This window comes from Sturnus vulgaris, chromosome 7, assembly GCF_052056855.1.
Source record: "Sturnus vulgaris isolate bStuVul1 chromosome 7, bStuVul1.hap1, whole genome shotgun sequence".
Classification (NCBI taxonomy): domain Eukaryota; kingdom Metazoa; phylum Chordata; class Aves; order Passeriformes; family Sturnidae; genus Sturnus; species Sturnus vulgaris.
The window spans coordinates 11,203,750-11,223,905 of record NC_142249.1 but is presented as its reverse complement, the minus strand read 5'-3'; the positions used below and the strand labels follow the sequence as shown (position 1 = coordinate 11,223,905).

At 41.7% G+C, this 20,156-nt stretch overlaps 1 protein-coding gene across 4 annotated transcripts in view; it reads right to left on the bottom strand.

Moving 5' to 3' along the window:
- Nucleotides 1-447: 447 nt before the first annotated feature.
- The window catches only part of GLS (glutaminase), a 60,929-nt gene continuing 41,220 nt past the window's right edge, over nt 448-20,156 (bottom strand). For all 4 annotated transcript variants that reach the window (XM_014880908.2, XM_088167792.1, XM_088167793.1 and 1 more), the window contains 4 exons: nt 5,214-5,275; nt 4,230-4,306; nt 4,031-4,094; nt 448-3,673 (listed from right to left, as the gene is read on the bottom strand). In XM_014880908.2, the coding sequence (XP_014736394.2) occupies nt 3,517-3,673; nt 4,031-4,094; nt 4,230-4,306; nt 5,214-5,275 (360 nt within the window). In that variant the 3' untranslated portion in view covers nt 448-3,516. The remainder of the gene's footprint in view (nt 3,674-4,030; nt 4,095-4,229; nt 4,307-5,213; nt 5,276-20,156) is intronic.

The window sequence follows — 20,156 nt, the reverse complement described above, 5'->3', positions numbered from 1 at the left end:
GCTCATCTTTGTGTGCTACCAAGCTGGACCACTGCTATTTTTTTCTGGGGCTAGTAAGTGACAAAATCCCTCATCTCACACTTGTCAGGCTTTTATATGAATTGTACAGCCAGAAGAATAATAAAGGAAAGAAACTGTTCGTGTGATGAAGGATAGCAGGAGTAAGTCAAGAGAATGCTAGACCTGCTCAGAGTACCTGGCCAGAATTCCAGCATTAACAAAAAGCACCCAGTGAAAGGACACAGTTCTGAAAGCGTGGGTTTCAAAATAAACATCAACAAAAATCAGAAAAACGCTACATTACAGAAATTCATTCTGATTTCCCGTATGCTTTCCACAATGGAAATGACCAGAGTAGGTTTTCCAGGACAGCCTTCCCACAACTGAAGACTTTTTTTCAGTTGCAGCCCCACAGATAAGCAATAAAACCCACCAGCACCACCATCATCTTGGTATTTCCATTTATTATGCTGTAAAAAGCAACACTATCTGGATTTTATTTCTTAAAATAAATAACTTTCATTTTCAGAACCAGTACAGCTCAAGTTTAGATTCATTCATGGGAAACTGCTAGAAATACATTCATCACTGTCTAGTCCCCACAATACAGAATCTAAAAGTCAAGATCAGCCCAGTCAGATACAATGACCAGAAGTACACTGCCAGTAAGTATAGTCACGGATAGTCCAGCTCTGAAGCAAAAAAAATCTGGTACAATACAGTTTGTTCACAAAGGCTAATTAATGCTAAGACTACCACAATATTTCTGAGTACAAAGCATTAAGTTAGCTGAACGATTTTAGGTTGTGATACAGAAGAAACATATATGACATAAAAACAAAGGAGTGGGGGAATCTTCTTTGGAGCATAAGGAAGTCAGCGTTGGATAAGATAACCAAAAAGCTATTTACTGGAAAATCTACATGTCAGTGTCATGAATGATAAACAGCCAAACCAATGTACTGCATATATTTATATTTATAAATAACGCCATGTCTAAGTAGCTGCATCGCTGAATTGGACATTACAAAATAATCCATCTTCTCACAATGAGAAAATACTAAAACTAACCAGCAAAATTGCACTGAAGCTAAGACTGGCTAAAAGCACTCGGTATGAAAGCATTAAGTTTAGGAACAGCTATGATCTTCAATGTTAGCTCAGTTAAAATCCTTCTTTTGGTTTTGGTTTGTTTGTATCATGTGTACTATAGAATATACCTATGTTTAAAAATGCCAGTTTGAACAATGCAATGTCAGTTAAATAAAGCTAAATCAGGTATTTTTCTGAGAAGCCACAGAATGTATTGTAATAGGGGCAAAATAGGGAAGATTAGCACTGAAATTGATAATTCTGAACTAGGGTCCATCTGAAAATATTCCTTTACACTGAAGCCCATGAATCTGTTGTGCTACCCAGTGAGTGATGTGGCTCAAAGAGCCAGAGGCCGTTTCATTTAGTTCTTGGTGACAACAGGGGTGGCCGTGACACAGGATGTGAGTGACAGAATGGGTTAAAAGCCTTCAGAAAAATAGCTGATCTTCAGAAGAACAAAAAAAGAAAAACCAAAAAACAAGCCCAACCAGCTTAAGAACAGGAGGATTCTTGAGAAAAAGTGTTTGATAACCATGCCAGCCAGCTTCGAGATGCTGTTTGAGGGCTTTAGACTTTCAGACTCTTTCAAGATTTCAGCATAATGAAGACAGTCACTGCTTGTGATGAGTAGCAAGCACTTTTCCATGTGGCTTGTCCTCCCTGCAGGGAGGCAGTATGGCATTTCGACAAGAGACTGTACAGGAACTTGAAAGGATTTATTCTCAACTATACTGACCTGCTGGGTCACTCTGGAGAAGTTACTTGTCTCCAAACCTTAGTGTACTCATTGCTAAAGGAGGGTAATGTGGTTCAGATCATCTTTATAAAGTGCTTGGGCCATTCTAGAAGAATTTGGGCATTATTTCAGGAGATTTTGGTGCCAAAACACAGTAAATTCGAACTCTGAGATCTACTAATGACTTGTACACTACATGCTAGGATAAAAACCACCATATACACAATTCTCAAGCACAATCTCCTTTTCCATGTGCTAAACGATTTCTGCCTAAAACTCTTGTGCTAAAATCCTTGCCTACGTCCAACAACTGTAGTGTTTTGTGAATATCTGAAGTGACTGCTCACTTCTGAGGTTTTATGCCTCATTACTGGCAGAAACAATTGTACATGGGACAGGGGGCTGTGACAATATTTGACTTCTGCAAACTACAAATACCTGCATCTACATTTTCCACAACAGGGCACGTGCCACACAGGCTTCAGTGGCAAAACAATGAATGCCACCATTCACCACAAAAGGCATTTACTTACTTGTGTTCCTGGTGCTGAACTCCTGTCCCACACCAGGGGAATCCCAGTGATGCAATATCCTGCTCCCTGGTTGATGGCAGTGCAAGAAGAGAACATATCCCAAAACCTGGCTTATCTCCTGCTCTGCTCCTGTTTTGATTGGCTCTATGCTCCTTAAAGCTGTTTCACTCCATCCGTGTTCCTCACTGCAAGCCTAAATGAGCTCAGATTGACGTGTAGTATTTGGTTTGGTTCTTTGCCTTCCAAGCACTTCCATTGCCCAGGCTGGCTCCCGGTGCAGCCACCAGGAGCAGCACTGTCAGCCCCCCAGGGGTAGTGCAAATACACCTGCAAGGAACACCTGCACGGAGTGGAAGCACCCGTGTTCCCTGGCCACAGGGAAGTACTTTAGCAGCTGAACATGGAGAGAGAGGAGGGAGGCAAGACAAAGGGAACTGAGAGAAACGCTCCCAAGACAAAAATCCCACTACACACTGGAGCTACAAGTCACATTCCCCTACGCCATTTGGTCAAACAAACCTTAAAACACATTCCCTGACAAGACTATCTCTAAGAACAAGCCTAGACCATTGACAAGTGTCACCTATATACTCTGTGATATTTATATTATGTAAACAAGGTTGTGTGGAATTCTTTTTTCTATTTTTTCCCAAAGGTAAGTGCAGATCCTTACTTTACACACCCAGCCTAAATCTACATCAGCATCCTCAGCTTTCAAAAAACCTCACTGACGTTCATACCTGACAGTACTCTGGCTCATCCTGGCCATACTGGAAACAGAGGAATAAAAGAAACAAAAATTCAGCAGAAAAGTTCCTGACCACAGACTAGAGTTCACATAGAACACAAAAATAAATTAAGTAGTGCACAGTAAAGCCAACAACAGCTAAATATTTTTATACATCAATTATATGCAGCATGAGGTAATATTGCTCACATTATGGAGGGAGATTCTTAGTTGGTTTTGTTTCTTTTGAAGAGATTGGATTTGTCCTGTGCGTATAGAAACTCCTGTAACGTAACACTGAAGTAACAGAGGCTTCTGTAAAATATATACCACTATCAGATAGAAACACACACGCTCTTCATTACTTATGCATACCACAATTAAATAGGTAAGTGACTGGATTCTTAGGATCTAGCTGAAGATGATTATAGTAAGCCATCCAGATTTTTGTGAACCGTTCGGTTCTCTTTCCCATCGTTGTTATCCTCTGATGGCGTGTATTGGACCTGATATTCTTGAAGAATTTTAAAAACATCATGGTGTCCAAAATGTAAAGCTTCATCCATGGGAGTGTTATTCCACCTACAAAAAGCAGCACAGTATTTTTAAGATCAGCACGTTAAACACAGAGCCAAAAAGCACCACAAATGCAGTTCTTTACATACTGCACTAATAGTTCAGCACACAGACCACACTCAGTTCAGTAACTGTGGGACTTCATTAAGCTGACCATAACCTTTGAAATAATGGGTTTAGTGGCTCATTTTTCATTCCTGCTCAGTCTGCAGAACCTACAGAGAACCAGCAGGATCCCATTTGCCTGCTTCGGTGGACTGGCTCAATACATTCCACTCTTATTTGACAGGCACCTCTCCTCATGGGGACTAGGGAAGGGTTACTGGAGCATCTTTCCTCCAAACCAGCAATAAAAACACTCACCTGTCTTTGGGGAAAGGATTCACTTTGCATGCTTCCAGCAGAAACTTAACAACATCCACGTGCCCTACAGGAAAAAGCAGCTTTGTGAGTGCATGTACTTCTCTATGTCCATGTATGTACAGACAAAAGCAGGTATGCACAGAGACGGCAAGGATGTTCTAAAGCAAGACAGACAGCAAATGCTGTGTGAGGAAAGTACCTTCTGCAGCTGCCACATGCAGGGCTGTCCGTGAGTCATAGTCTCTTTGCTCCATATCCATTCCTGACAGAGCAAACCTTAAAAACAAAATAAAATAAAAGAGATTGCAGAGGCAAGTCTTACGCAATTTAAAGCACGTGACAAAACCAGCATGGAACGACATCTCTCTGCCACAAGAGGATGTGGCAGCACCACGAGCACATAATCTCTTTCCTGATGGTGAAAGGGGCTTTGGCTTCAAAAACCAGCAGAGTGCCTTAACTTTCTTTCTGCTCTTTAGTTGTCATAAATATAAATAAAACATCTTTGCAGAAAACGTAACAGTCAACACATGGGATTTAAAATCGTACATGGACAAGCTAAGTCACATAAGGCAAAGTAAATTTATACTCAGGAAGTCTCCCAAGTCTGAAAATCCTGAGCAGCATTAAGGGATTGGGAGAGTTCTTGCTTTACACTATGGTGCCCTGGGACAGCAGAGTTAAACTATATACATTTTTCCACCCACTAATTATATTTATAGTCTAGCCAAATTAGTTGTTATTTAGTCTTCTATCATTATTACTTTAAATTTTTCCAGATTCTCCTCCAGATTTAAAAAGCAAAGCTAGATGTCCTAACCTGTCCAATAACAATGTACATTTTCCAACCTGAATTTTTGTGGCACTCTCAGAATTGAATATTAAAGCAGGTAAATGTACAGACAGGATTTTCTATCATTGCTATAAAAAATGGTTAAAGAAATTGTTTTACTGTGATCCAAAGAAATGGAATGCAATGGGATTCAGGATAGTGTGAGGGGTACCTTTTTATGGCTAGATTTGGGTCTTTTGGTTGGGTTTTGGGTGAACATATTCAATTTCTAGTTCATGCAGCTCCATGTCCCCAACGCAGACACAGTGCATGTGGATACTCCTAAATAAACAGCAACAGCAGGAACCAAACAAGCAGCATTCCCATTCCCAAACCCCCGCTGACTTTTACCTCCGCAGTGCAGACACGTCCCCTGTGTAGGCAGCAAACAGCAGATTTATCACAGACTTCACCTACAAAGAAAGATTAAGTTCCAGTTTACTGATCTTCTCTCCTCAAAAAGAAAACCCAGCAGGGCCAGCTGGTCCGGTGCTTGTGAGCTTGTTAATTGTATCCCCTTGCCTGACCACATTCTGCAGTACAGCTTGCTCTGCTACCAGTACTGCAAGACTTTTGTCTTTACAAGGCTGAAGTTGTTAAGGGCAGTAAAAGAACTAAAACCAATGAATTTCTGCTCTGTTGTGATAAAAAAGATGAGCCTTGCTCTATGGGCAAACTCTATTTCTCTCTTCAGTTGCCCAATGACACCAAGTATTGAATTGCACAGACAGCATCACTCTGCACAATTTATAAAACCATGACTCCTCATAAAGCAAACTCACTCTGGAAAAGTAAGATTTTCTTTTTTTATAACTGCAAAGATTCTTAATGTCAGGAGAAATCTGTGTCAGCAGGAGAGAAGAAATTATACCCTTTTTTTCTATATATTACAGATTATCCTTGCATACATCCAACATACAGACTTCCCTCAAATAAACCATTTTAAGCAGTTCTGCTACGTAATAAGCAAGGTTTCCAGGCAGATAAAGTTGGATCTTTTTAGATAAATATGGGCTTAAAGCATGACACAGGTAAAGTCTCTGGTAATTAGTGCTTTTTTCCAGTTGAATTAATTACTCAAGTAAGAAATTATACTGTCAGGATACACCAACCTTGTCCCATGCATATTTTTAATACATCCTGGCTATAACAACTCTGCAGGTTTTAACAAGAGCCAAAAACGACAAGTTAGATGGTTTTTAGTATCCACATCAGCTTCTTTCATAGACTGACTTAGCCACTTCTAGCCACCATTTCACAGTAATTTCCAGTAAACTTTCGAAATGCTGCTTTGCTTTCTGAGCCTGCAAAGCTCTGTCGCTGCCACCAGCCAAGTAACAGAGATAAAAGAGGGAGCTGATGCTGCACTGACCTTCTACAACAAGGAGGAGAAACAAACAACATGAAAAATCCCCACCCACAAGCACGTCTCCCACAGATTTCTGCAAGAACACCGGTGTATTTTCCCAGGGCCACAGACGGGCCAACATCTGCGCCTCTTCTAAACCAAAGCCGTGGAATTGTTGTTGTTTTTTACACCTCAAACAGGCACTGACGCAAAGAGAGACCGAAGGAGAAGGAGGAGGCACAAAGGCCAGGATGGAAATACAAAGGGGACACAGAGCCACCCTCACTCCTGCAGCTCCTTTGCAGTTTGCAGGATGAGGGCTGTCAGATGAAGATATCCAGAACTCCCTCCCTCCTCAGGGGCCTCTGCCCCGCTGGGCTGTCCCTAAACCTGACTGGTTCCAAAGGCTGGGCTCCTGGTCAGGCTCTCTCTCTCAGCTCTGACCCCACAACACCTTGAACTGTGGCAAACCTGACACCACACCCCAGACCCTCCTCACCAGCGTTTCAGGGGGCTGGCATTGAGCGATTCTACTCTTTCCACCAACATTTTTTTTTGTTTAGAGTTTCTGTGACCAAGACTCCCCAGCAGGTCAGCGGGGAGGCAGAGCTGGTCACCCCAGCTGAGCCCTGCCATGCCACAGGCAGCTCCCCAGGGCTGGGCTCAGCCCCTGCCCAGCATCAGGGCTGCAGGACCAGGGGAACGAGGTGCTGGGAGCACCCTGCAGGGCTGGGCTCTGTGCTGCTCTGTCACTGACACACCGACTTGCATCAGCAAGGGCAGCTCAGGGCAGCAACCACCCAACCATCCTCCCTGGGCTTTCCATAGGAACCACCACAGCCACAGCGAAATGCCCAACCCTCCAACACAGACAGCATCTGTTCCAGGCTCCGGGCTGCAGACTGGATGCAGGTGTGAAAGGGAATTCAGTGTGATAATCTCTGCACTTCATCGAGATGATTCAGGAGAACCCGCTGGGGCCCCGCAGGCAGAGCAGGCTGGCGGCACTCCTGTGTTTCAGGTCCTACAGGTGATGAATACTCTCCCTTTTCAGGATCTGGGATGAGCAAAGGACACTCTGTCTTTCATAAAAAGCCATTTCAGAGGTAACTGACTATTTTGGCTGGGCTTCTTGATGTTTCTGGGAAATGCAAATATATATTAAAGTAATAAAACAAAAATAGCGCACATTCCTTTCTTCAAAAAACAACTTTTCAAGTGCAGTCAGAACTCAGAATCCTGGATTCAGCTGAACATTTTGCTAAAAAAGCGATTTTTGTTTTCTGTAATGATGTGACAAAATGTAATTTGGAGATTCCTGAGGCTTTGTAACACAATTGCCTTAGATCACCTCTCTCAACAATGTGGGAGAGGTCAAAGCTGCTCCTTCCTTAAGATAAATCAAGTAAAATCAAAGGTTACTTTAAAACTGAACTTCTTGACAGATCAAAACAAAAACAAATTCAAGTCCAGACAAAAGGACCTCTGCTTGTTTATCTCAGAAGGAAATTTGCTCTGTGTCCAATACTAAAAGTAATGGGATACAAAAAGCAGGAGAAGCCCAACAAATTCAGCAGGACAACTATTAGCAGAATAATTACCCAAAGCTGATCAAAGATGAACTCAAGCTAAAACAAGCCAAGTGTGGCCATCATAACTGAAAAAGTCCTTTTGGGACAACTTCCTCCTGCTTCTAGAGAGACTTCAATGATTTTATGGGACAATTAGAGTGGATTTGCTACCAACAAAACACACCTTGACCTCATAACTGCACCCTACTGTAACAGCAGCACAGACCAGGCCAAAAAATTAACAAACTTTATAAGGTATGAAATGAAACTGCTCAGAAGGCAGCCATAAACAACAGAAGTTTTAGTGAGATCACATAAAAAGTGAATTCAATAAAATTTAGGAATCTGCAAATACAAAATACATTTTGAACTCGAAGTAAGACTATATCATCTCCACAAGCATCTTATGGGTCTTCTTTAGTTTTCAAGAGAATATTAATCTAAGCAGCATAAATACTAAAGTAAGAGGTTATCACTTACAGTGAGAAAAACTTACTATGTGAACAGCACTTGCAGCCATAAGCTTTGCATCTGTGCAGAATCTCAGGCTGCCACAAAGTCAAGTACAAACTCTCTACCCAAAGCTCACAGTGTACTAGATTGAAATAACAGGTTCATTGCAAAAAAAAAAAAAGCAAAAGGCAAAAGAAACTCTAAAGTGGCAGCAGCAAACATACGATTTTGGGATTTTTAACTGTAGGAGAGAAAAAAAAACAGTGAACGTGACAGATGAGCTCTACCCATTCAAACTAAGTAGGGCACAAGGCAACTAATTTAAGTGTTTAGAGACTCTGTCAGTGAGTTTCTCACCAAGTGGTTCATGAACATTCAGTGCTGGTGTTCTGAAAACTGCAATAGTGAACACAAGCTTCCCTAACGTTTAGAAACACAAAATTCACCTTCAACCCAACAGCCATGAAGTACCTTTTCCTACTGCACGTACTTCCCTAACTCTAAAAATTTAATGAAAGGAGAAGGGATGGAGTCCCTCTGCTTTATATGAGCTGGATGGATCACAAACTGCCATACAGCTGCATGGCAGGATCCAACCCAGAGCAGAAACTGTTACACCTTTTGTCAAACCAGAGAGAAAACCTGCATGCACTGAAGCAGAGAATTTGGCAGCTCTCTTCTCACCACACCAACAATACAGAGCACTGCTCACTCAGCTCCAACGAGACCCTCTCTCTCCTGAGCACTGGGTATAATCCTCATTATCCAGGCAGTGAAACCAGCAAGGAAAGGTTCCTCAGAAGTACTGATGTCACTCAATGGTAGAACTCAGAAACACAGTTTCACTGTCAGCTTAGTAGGTGTTAGAGGTCTTGGCCTCACCTGGACAAAGCTATGAAGGATCCAAGTCCTGCTTCACATTGGCAGTGGCCAAATGACCAATAGAGGTACCTCTCCAATTAATGGTTCTGTGAGTCTGTGGGTCAGGGTGTGAGCAGCTCAAGAGAAAAACAAAAAACCAAGGCTGTTGTTTCTCAAGAACTGCACTGAGGTCAAGTTAAAGCAAGGAAACAGCCGGAGTTCAGAGAGGCAGGAAGTCACGGTGCTGCAGCAGGTACTTCAGATAAACACAGGGGACAAAAAGGCAAAAAACTAAAGAGAAAAACATCATTCCAAAAGGACAAAACACCCCAAATGGACAAACTGAGTGAGCTACAGCACTGCCAGTTACAAAGCAAACTCGGTGTCAAAGTGACTCCTAGCCCAAAGCTTTCCTATGGCAGTTATTTGAAACATCTCCTGAGCCTGGCTATGCTGAAAGTTTCAGAGAAGTCTCCTTCAAGCAGCAGTGCTGACATGAGCAGATGCACAGGAACAGAGGAACTGCAGCAGGGAGCAAGAGTTGCACTCCCAAATCCAGACTCTATTTAAATAATCTCACAATGGCTAATAGCAAATGCCCACTCAATACTGATTCTGAGACAGAATCACTTCTCCCTTAACAGAGACCAGCTTAGAGGATTTTATTTTAACTGAAGAAAAGGGTGTCCTAACCACCTAAAACCACTGCCTGGCTCTAATGCCTTCCATAGAAGAGCTCTCCAAACACTTGAGAGACACAGCACACTGACACTGTGAGTGGCACTAAGGTGGGAAACAGGCCCAGAGATGGAAATGAACTGCTACTGTGGTGAAGGGAGAGTGGCCTGACATCTTCTGCCTTCATCATTAAGGCAGAACAACCAAACCTGGAGTAGGAGCCAAGGCCAAGCAGCTGAGCGTGCCAGCATTGTGCTCTGTGCCTGCCCACGTGTCCCTGTCACCACAGGGCTCTGTCCTGCTCTGCTGTCACTGAGATGCCTCCAGCACGGCAGGGAGAGCCTCTGCCCTGCACTGCACTTGGGTCAGGAGAGAAAAGCCAAACAGCTGGGCATGTACGGAAAGCAAATCCTTCAGAAAAAAATTAATTTAGCTCAAAGCAGGATTAATTCCATCAGAGGCTCTTAGCTAAAAAGGTCAGTGAATCTGGATTTTAATTTCCTACCATGTCCTGCTTCCTGAGAAAGCTCCGCCCTCTCTAATTTCTTTGAAAACATTACAGAATTAACATTCTGAAAAAAAAGTATTACTTCCAACTTTATGTTTCTCCAGGTGGCTGAGCAAATACAGTCAAGCCCTATAGTTTATAAAAGTGCTGCTCAAGGCAAGTCAAACAAGGATAAATAAACAACTCCCCTAAACTTTCCGACGCTCTTTCCATGACATTTAGGGATAACGCCACAGGTTACCCTTCTGAAGAGATATTCAAAATATTGAGGAAAAAAGGTTTGAATGGATATTGTTTCTAAAGAACTTTGCTGTATCTGAACTTTACTGTGCACCAGGCCAAGTGTGCTGACAGAAGAGTTTCAAACACAGCAAGAGGAGTTAAAAAGAGCTATCAGAGCTAGCTGAGAGAACACGTGCACCACGCTCTTCTCTCACATCCCATTTTTGTGCTTAAAATGGGACCCAGCGTTTCCTCTCAGGGAACCCTGCCCTTGTGGACAACTGGCTTGAACAACAAACGTTAAATGTTCCCTTGCATGGCACAGAAGGGTAGAGATAAACTGGGATTTAAATTTCAGCGCCTGACTTCCCTAATGACAGGTAATGACTGCTTGGACCTCAGAACAGGTCCCAGGTAAGCAGGGCTCTGGGTTATATTCTCCCCAGGCTCTTGACGAGGCTCCCAGCCCTAGGAGAGCTGCACAGCAATGGGAATGCAGCCCTGCAGCTCACTGGAAGTGTCCCCGAGGCACACTTCTCCGTGTCACTGTCCCCACCGGGGCTGAGCACAGCTGATGTGCACCTGTGACACCCTGGCTGCCTCCCTGGGGTGACACAGCTTCCTATTGACACGGAAAATCTGCCAGGTGCCATTTCCAAGCAGCACATCCCAGCAGCGCGTTGTTCCATGCGGGAGGCTCCGTGCTGTCCCGCTGGAGGCCACCCAGCCCGCCTGGCAGGGGACACGGAGCCCCGGAGCCCCGCTCACTCCCGGCTCCCCAGCCATTGTTCCCAGCACACGGCACAGCTAATCCGGCTCAGCGCGGCATTAGCTCGCAAAGGCAGAAAATAGATGGTTAAGCTGCCCAAGGTGAGCACCCGTCTAGTGAACAGGGATTAAAGCTCCATAGCGGGACTGCCTATTGCCATGGCCAGGGACTGACAAGGAAGGCAGGAGCAGAGTTTACATGAGTCACCATCGATTCCACATGGTCGTAAAAGCTCCAAAATCAACAAGAATTCGCTTTCACAGTAGCACTGTTCAGCTGCTTTTCCTACAGCTGATCCCCTGATGAGGGTCACCAGCATAAAAGCAATCCCTCCTCCTGCTCTTCGGAAGAACTGCCAATTTTTGGATGCTTATTTTATCAATGGAAAACAATTCCTGAAACCCAAGACGTCAATATAAACTCTGAAACAGCAGTGCTAACCTACAGATACCACGAAAAGCAAAGCTAGAGCACAAAGCAAACCATTTAGTCAGCCAGTTTTTGCACACTTGTACTTGTAACTCACCTATGCTGGAGCACAGCCTTTAGACAGCTTTTTCCCGGCATGTAGGGTTTCAAAATAAAGTAAAAACAAACAGAAAAAAACTTCCTCAAACCTGCACAAAATGAATTTTGGTTTTTCAACTCTGAAACTAGAATGCAAGTAGTCCCTAAAAGTTAAAAATAAACCAGGGATGGATTTGAGAGTGGAATACAGTATCTATATGTTCAGACACTAGACAGGATCACTTATTTTACAAATAGGCCAGCTTTGCATTTACATTTAATTTTCAATAACCTGGAATCTACTCTCTCGTGTCCACATACAAGAAAAAATTCAGGTCTAAAAGAGACAACCACAGTTTTCCTTTAAAATACCATTGTTCAATATGAAGGCAAGTCGTACTTCATAGGGAAAGAAATCTCAGTCAAAAGCCTGGTTTTGCAATTGAGCTTCTGCTTTGTTTCCCATGAAATAAAAGTAGAACTTTTTACCTAAGGGTAAGTAAAGCACATACTTTACAAAGTCAAAACTAAGACTGAACTACAAATACCCAACCGACCTCTAAGCCCTCCAAGCCCAGCCGAGCATCACCTCCATTTCACAGCCAGGACCTGACCTGTCTGCCCCCCTCCAGTGCCAGCCTCCTGCCAGGGCTCAGCTGCCAGACCTAAGTGCCATGTTTTATCCACTACATGAACCCCAGACCAGTTTAGATGCCCACCCAGGTCAGGATTGCCTCTGAAGTGGTCTCAGAGCTTGCTAGTGAGGTTCTGTCCATGAATAATTTTAAGGATGGACAGTCCTTGAAGGCACTCGAAGCAGCCTCTGGATTAAACATCATTACCTTATTCTACAGAAAATTCAGTCCCACAAGAGCAGGTAATTTCTCTAAGTAACTTCCTGAAGCACACAAAAGTGAGGCTCTCAGTAAAGTGATCAAATGACCCCGCATAGCTCTACAGCAACCCAACACCAACTGCCTCTGACAGAGCCTCCTGCCCTGACTTCAAACAAACACAAGGGGTTTAAGAAGTTATAAACTTAAAATTCCTTGGGAAACTCTTTGCTCCCACTGTACTATAAATAATTAGAATATGTGTCAACAAATTAATGCATATACCTACACACATTAAAAGAATTGATATATTTGAAAATACAGATGAGGCAAGTTGTTCTGTAAAACTTCAAATTTCTTCTTGACGACTTTCACCACCTCCTTAGACTATTTCCTGCGCTACTGATCTTTGCTTCCTCATGTGACCAAAGTGCAAAAATAACTTTAGAATCTGCCAATATCTACTCTGCCATGCTTTATAACTAACAGAGGAAATGAGATTTTGTCAGGTTTTTTTCCCCAGTTCCTCTTCTAACCCTTTGACTATCCTTTCTTTTCCTCTAGATGGTGCAAGGTCCTCCCTCTTCACAGCTGGGGACAGAGGACGATACCCAGCTCCTTCCATTCTACGAGACGTGAGTGCAGTGTTTATTTTTGGAGTCAAAGCACAAGTGACTGTCAAAGCTGCTACCACAGAGTTTATTTCTGGAGTCTCCCTGGTGGAATTACCTTGAAATGCCGTTTGCACAGCAATTATCCATACAGTTTGTGCTGTTGGTATCAAACTAACAGACTCACAAAACGTTTATTTATTCCTCACTCCGGTTTCCAGCAGCCCTGCTCAAACACAAGGCATGCATGTACTGAAATACTGAAAGCTGCTTCTCCCATGAGTGATGTCTAGACTGCAGCCACACAAGAGGCCGTATTTTCATGTATCCAAACACAAAGCAGCTCTACACCAACTGTGCTGCAGAACCCTCAGGCAAGCCAGCACACTGGTTAGTTATTACTTTTATTTAAAGCTGGGCAAAATCCCAGTAGGCATTTAAATATCTTCCTGCAATTCAACTACTCACATTGTTTCAAATCTAAATCCAATCTTTTAGAATAAAGCTAATAATTTTCTCCTTCTGATTGCCTACATTTTTTAACTGGCTGGTAGATACTGACAAACAAAAATTTTTCCATGGTCCTAAAATTGTCTGTTTAAAATCCAAAAACAGAGCAAGGAGTTTTGACTAGGTTCAGTTCAGACACAGGAACATGAACATCCAAACAAGCCTGCACCAGTAGCTCAATCTTGGAACTTGTCACATAAGCTGTGCATGCAGCTGAATGAAAGAAATAATTAAACCAAAAATATACACCAAAGGTTTCTCTTGACACCAGGACCCTTTCTTCAACCTAAGAATAACTCTCAGTCTGCTTTACTAGCAAACAGATGTGCTAAGGCCACTAAGGGAGAAGCACAGCTTTCCTGGAGAGAAGGCTGAGCAGAGGTGGTTTGTTCCCCTCTTCCATGTACTGGCATCAACTTCCACCATTCATATTTTCCTCTAATTCAAGCCTTTTCAAGGCAAGTACTGTATTATGCCACCCAAAATTGGAAATAATTAGAATATTTGTACCACATGTTACAGTAAACTGCATTTCTTCATTCATCTCTGCCTGAAGTACTTTTTTTTTGTCATAATACTTTAAATTAATGGAGGTATTCAAAAGCATCTAAAAATGGTATTTACTAAAAATAAGCACAATGCTGTAAGAGTTTGTCCCTTTTTTCTTCTCTGTTACTGTACTGGTTTGCATAAAATTAAAAAGCTTAAGGACACAGGAAGCAGTAACTGTGAGCAGAAGGTACTTTTCCTCCAATCACATTGGGAGCCATGAAAAGACAAAATCCATCTCTTCCAGCACCAACCTCTTGCTTGTAAGATGGCCATCAAGTGGTCACAAATTTCTGGAAGGAGTTTGTAACACTTGTATTCTTCAAAACAACATCTCTCTGCCTGTGAACTCATCCTAAATACTATCAGGCAGGAGGTGCAAGTTCTTCAACTGTCCAAAAATATTCTGTGATTCATACAAAATAAAGAGAGAGTCACAGAGAGGACTGAGCTCAGTTCTACATTTAATTCAGCCAGTGCATGCTCAGAGATCATTACCTTTAATTATTCTAATTTTTAAATGCTGAATGAGATTAAGAATCTTGTAAACAAGAATTTGAAATAATCTATGCTTCCAATATAGTTTGTGATTCCATAGGTATAGTCTGCTTCATGTTTTTCTAAAATAACATTATCATACTATTTCTGGTTTTTACTAGTTTCGTTTCACTCAAGTGCCTGAAATACAGAACAGCCCTTGTTGACAGCAAGAGACAGAAGCAGAAACCTTGTTTCATGGCAACACACAGAGGGAATTTGTAATGCCTTGTTATTTATAGTTCTGATATTGATTAATTCTAAAGTATTAGTAAACTGATGCTGTTTAAATTACAGATAAGACTATTTAATTATGATGAATTAAAAGTAATTAAACAAAATGTTTACTAGAGTAAGTGAAACATCTACTTACCTTCTGCAACTGAGATTCCTTCAGAGAGACCATGCCCATCTATTCCACTCCTGAGATGTGCAAGCCCACAGGGTGAGACAAGCTGAACTGCCCCACTCCCACCTCTGCCTCCCCTGATGGAGGCAGAAGGAACAACCTTTCACTAATTGGTTCACTAATCCTGACTCCAGAACCTGATCTCTAGAGGTGGAGAGTGGGTCACACAAAGCAAAGTGCAACTGAATCCTGGCACACAAGCCTCTCCCCCAGGATTGGGGGAATACCAACTCAATTTTACTAGAAAATAGTACATAGTATCATAAGAATGTACAGGGTGTGTGGATGGGGCAGTTTCTCCTTTCCAGTGCCATCATCAGGAACAGGACAGCACGAAATGTTGTGGGAAGCAGACTGGGTTTTTGTATTTCCCCTTTCTAGCAGATGGAACCAATACTAATGATGAACTGGATTCAAGGGGTACACGGGAAAAAAAAAAACAACAGAAATCAGAGGTCAAGATTCAGAACCATTGACTCCATCAGTATTAGACTATAGGATCCCAGGAACAGATGCTTCTTTAGTTGGAAGAAACTTCCAAGAAAATAAAGTCTGGTATGAAGCGTCAAGAACAAGTACTAGGATGGACCCAGCCAGATTGCTTTCACAGATAGCCCTGAACAACAGATCATCCTAAATTCTTCAACACAGAAGGCCTTTCAGTACCTAGTGCTGAAGCTTCACCAGTGCTCAGATGACAATGTTGTGACTGGAAAGCTTCCCTGCCCCTTCATGTGTGCCTGGACAAACAGATGAGCCTGGCAGAAGAGGAGCAGATCTCAAGAGCTACTCACTAACAATTTCTTCTTGTGTCTTATCTTTTGCTTAATATCCACGTTGGTATGGGTATACCCATCCCATCCCTTTATTTTGGGGATGATTATGTTGATTTCAGAAGATACAAATATTGGGAAGAAGAGAGAAAACTGAGTACCAAAGCTGCCTTCACTAGATTACACTGAGCAAGGCCATGCTTGCTTCCACCTGCTGTTTCCAATTCCTTCTGATAACAATGAATTAACACACTTTTTGCTTTTGGAAACAACAGAATTAAGCACATCACTGAGAACACTCACAAAATATCAAGTGATAATTTAATCATCCTTCACTAGACTTAAGAGCTAAAGTTGTTGGCTGATTCCACATTTTTGATTTTTTTTAAAAGAGACCTTTCATGGACATCCATAAACTCAAACTGTGCCAGCAGGAACAGTTTTTAAACACCTAATAAAGAAAACCGAATTAGAAAAGTAGTAGTGAATAATAGTGAGTCAGGCAGTTCCACAGAGCTGTGAATTAACAAGAGGGAGCCACAGAAAAACCTGGCTTGGCTCCTGTCCTGGATGACCAAAGGTGCTGCTGCTGCATTGTTGGCCATGAACAGTATGACAAAGGAATGGTAGGCTCATTAATCCTTTCAACGAAACGTTTACTAGATCAAGATTTAAAGCATGAAGACTTACACCCTTTAAGATGTGGGCCAGGCAAATTTTCATTTCTAGGTGGCATGCATTTGCCATAGGCAGCTTGGATGGAAATACTTCAGTGATGCTGTCATGTCCAAAGCATCCAAGTTTTGTAAGAAAATTACCTTCTCCAAGAGTTTAACTTACTCCACTGTCAAACTTTCTCCGCATTTCTCATCAGCAATGAAACATTTTGTCAGTAAATAATGATGACTGGAAGCTCAAAAATTGTAAAATAATTATTGCAGTAAACTATCACAAAAATGTTATACCTACTTTGGTAGCTACTTTCCAACCTTTTCAAACACTAAACCCCTGCTAACAGTTCTGCAACAAAGAGCATAGGGAATATACAGAGAAACTTTAAAAACGGGAATGAATGCTAAGCCATTGATCCTGGATGCAGGAAAAAAAACAAGAACAAGAGCCTTTGAAGTAATGGATATAGACATCACTAACAGTGCAAGATTTGGGACCAAAGGACTGGGATCAACGGCAGTCACATGAATTCACGTGGAATGCTGATGGTGCTTTAGCGACAGGAGCTGTGTTAAGCAGACAGGACAAAAGGATGTCTGCCTTTTCAAGGACCTATTGACACCACAACAGAGTAGAGTGGGGCACTGTTACCCTTCCCAGCCTGTAGGCACTTCACAATTTGTGCATGACAGTTTACTCTTAAATACAGGACTTGGAACTGGAATCACAGTCAAAAGAAAGGATTTTGCTCTAAAAGGACTTAGGGCATGTGCACTACCAACAGACTAACTCCACCCTACAGGCTGAAATCAGAATGGGTAAATCTTACCAGACACTTGCACTCTACTCTTGTGAAGGTTCTTTCTAAATACTAGGATCAAGTTTCTATAAATCTTATTTTTAGACTATGTATTCCATACCTGTTTTCCTTGTACTGGAAATATTTATTAGTTTAAATAAATCTTTTGCCTCCCTCCTTCTATTTTTAAACACAGTAAACAGTCATACTATTCCCCAGCAGCCTTGGTCTATGGGATAAAACATACTCAGCTATTTTAGCCTACTCTTTATGTTCTCAATCATATTTCTTAATCCTGCACTGCAATGGCATGAGTGGGGATTTTTTAATCGAGACAGTTTATTTGATTTCCAATAATTACAGGCTGGAGAATTTTAAGAAAGAGGTTCCTTTAAAACAAGTGCGAAATGTACTTTCCATTCAGAAAGTAAAAGCTACACAAATAACCAAAAGCAGAACTATGAGTCCGAAAAAACTTTGATTATTGCCTGAGTAATTCCTGCACAAACAATAAAGTTGCCTGCCTCAAGGAAAAAGCTGGGCTAGTGAATGACATCAACAGGAAATGAGTAGCATTATCTCTTCCTATCACTCCACTTGTGTTATCAGTTCATTGTTTTGACAAGTGCTCTGATCACAAGGGGTCCTAACAGTAACATGCCATCCCTCAGCAAACAACACACTTCCACGTTTGCATTTAGCCTGTTCAATAGAAAAATAAAAGGAATAGGGCCTTTTCAAATCCCCAAATAATTTCATTTTCGATGACATAATGAAAAAATTCTTTGAATCTAGTAGGGAAAATACAGCAGGAAGTGAAAATACCAGTTACTGCTGACCAAAGCCATTTTTACCTATGCCACTTCTAGGACTCCCTAAAAATCAACAGATTACAGCATGATGGTAAGATCATCACATTCAGTGAAAACACATTAGTCACCATCATAAGCTACAGAAAGGAAAAACTCCAATTGTAGGTTAGGAAAAAATTCTTTAGTCAAAGCATTAAAGCACTGGGATAACTTACCCAGCCAGAAGACAAAACCTCATCATTGGAGGTTTTCAACACTTGACTGGCAAAGCCCTTGAGCAACACAATCCAAGTGACACTAGATGGTTTTTTGAGCAGGAGGCTGGACTGTAAGATCTCCAGAGATCCCCCCCAGCGTCTGTGACCTCTTGGTTTCCTTCTCAGGTTGCTTACAGTCACTAGTGCTCCCTGCACCTCATACAGAGAGGTTACAATAACTGCACCCAGCTAAGTAAACCTGGCCTGATTTAAAGAAAGATACAACATGAAGATAAATTTCCAATTCACAGTGTGCACGTGAGTTTTGTAAAGCCACATGAAGGCACAGCTATGTGTCAGCTGAGTCAGAATCTGAGCAGAGCAGCAGCTCCAACAGGAAGCAGCACCTTACAGCAGATATGCTGCCCCACGTGCCTGCTCAGTACATACAATACATCAAAGTATGGTTTGGCTGGAACATTTTTGAGGATAGGAAGACATTCTAGAATTACTTCCTTTTCCCCTTGTCCTTCCTTCGACCCCATTTCCTCATCAGCCTTAGTGCTGAGGTGTCAAAGTGAGTATTATTCTCCACCTGCCTTGTCCTCAGTCAAGCACCCATGCCAGTTTTATGGCCTCAATTAAATCCTGTTCAAATTAAACAGCTAAAAAAACAAAATAACAAACAATATACCCAACAAACTTGCCCCCACCGCACATCTGCCACTCAACTCCATTCTAGGCTTTATTCAGCTAAGCTGCAGCCTTAGATGTGACCACTGAGTACCCCTGCTAAGCACAGAAGAAAAGCACGGGGCATTTTCAGAGGCAGCTGAACCATGTGCAGAGTGGTACTCAAGTCTTGGAAAAACATTGAAATGTTCAATGTCCAAATGATACCAAAAGTCTGCATAAAGCGAGATAGGATGCCACTAATAAAATTAACTCCTACTTGCATGACAACCAAAAGGAAAGAGGGCATTTTTATCTTACACACAATATTCTCTAGAAGGAACAAATGGCAAATCAGAAACCACGTTTGATTCAAGGTAGGTAGTTTAATAATTTAGACTATTTAAATTATTCAACATACTAGGACACGAATTCCTGAAAGAAAATGGGGCTGTGCATGACTCAACCATGCCTTTACATATATTAATTAGTCATGCATTTTCAGACTAGACAAATGTGGAACAGACAAGACGCCAGCATGATAAAAGAAAAAACACTTTAGTTAAGATTCCTACCCAATTTAAAGCCTCTTGCCAACTCTCCAACCACTACAGACATATGTGAACTCAAATCCTCAACGAGACTCTGCACTGAAGGCAAATTGTTAGGTGTATTTAAGTCATTCTAATAAGAACTCTGCTGAAACAAGCAGAGTTATTCTTGTTTCACTGTAATAACTGATTCTGAATCTTCAAAAAAACTACAGAAATATTTTTTAAATTAAAAAAAAAAGGAAAAAACAATACAAGCCTACAAACAATGTTTAGGATACTAAAACATCATACATAAATTCTGCTTAGAATTAATTCCTTTGTTCACAAATGACTGTGCATCAATGACATGTATGTATCAAGACCAAGAGATATATGAGCAACAAAAAACCAACATAATCCATCCCACCCTCCCACCCACCCTCCTCTGAATCCATTGCCTTTTTATTCAT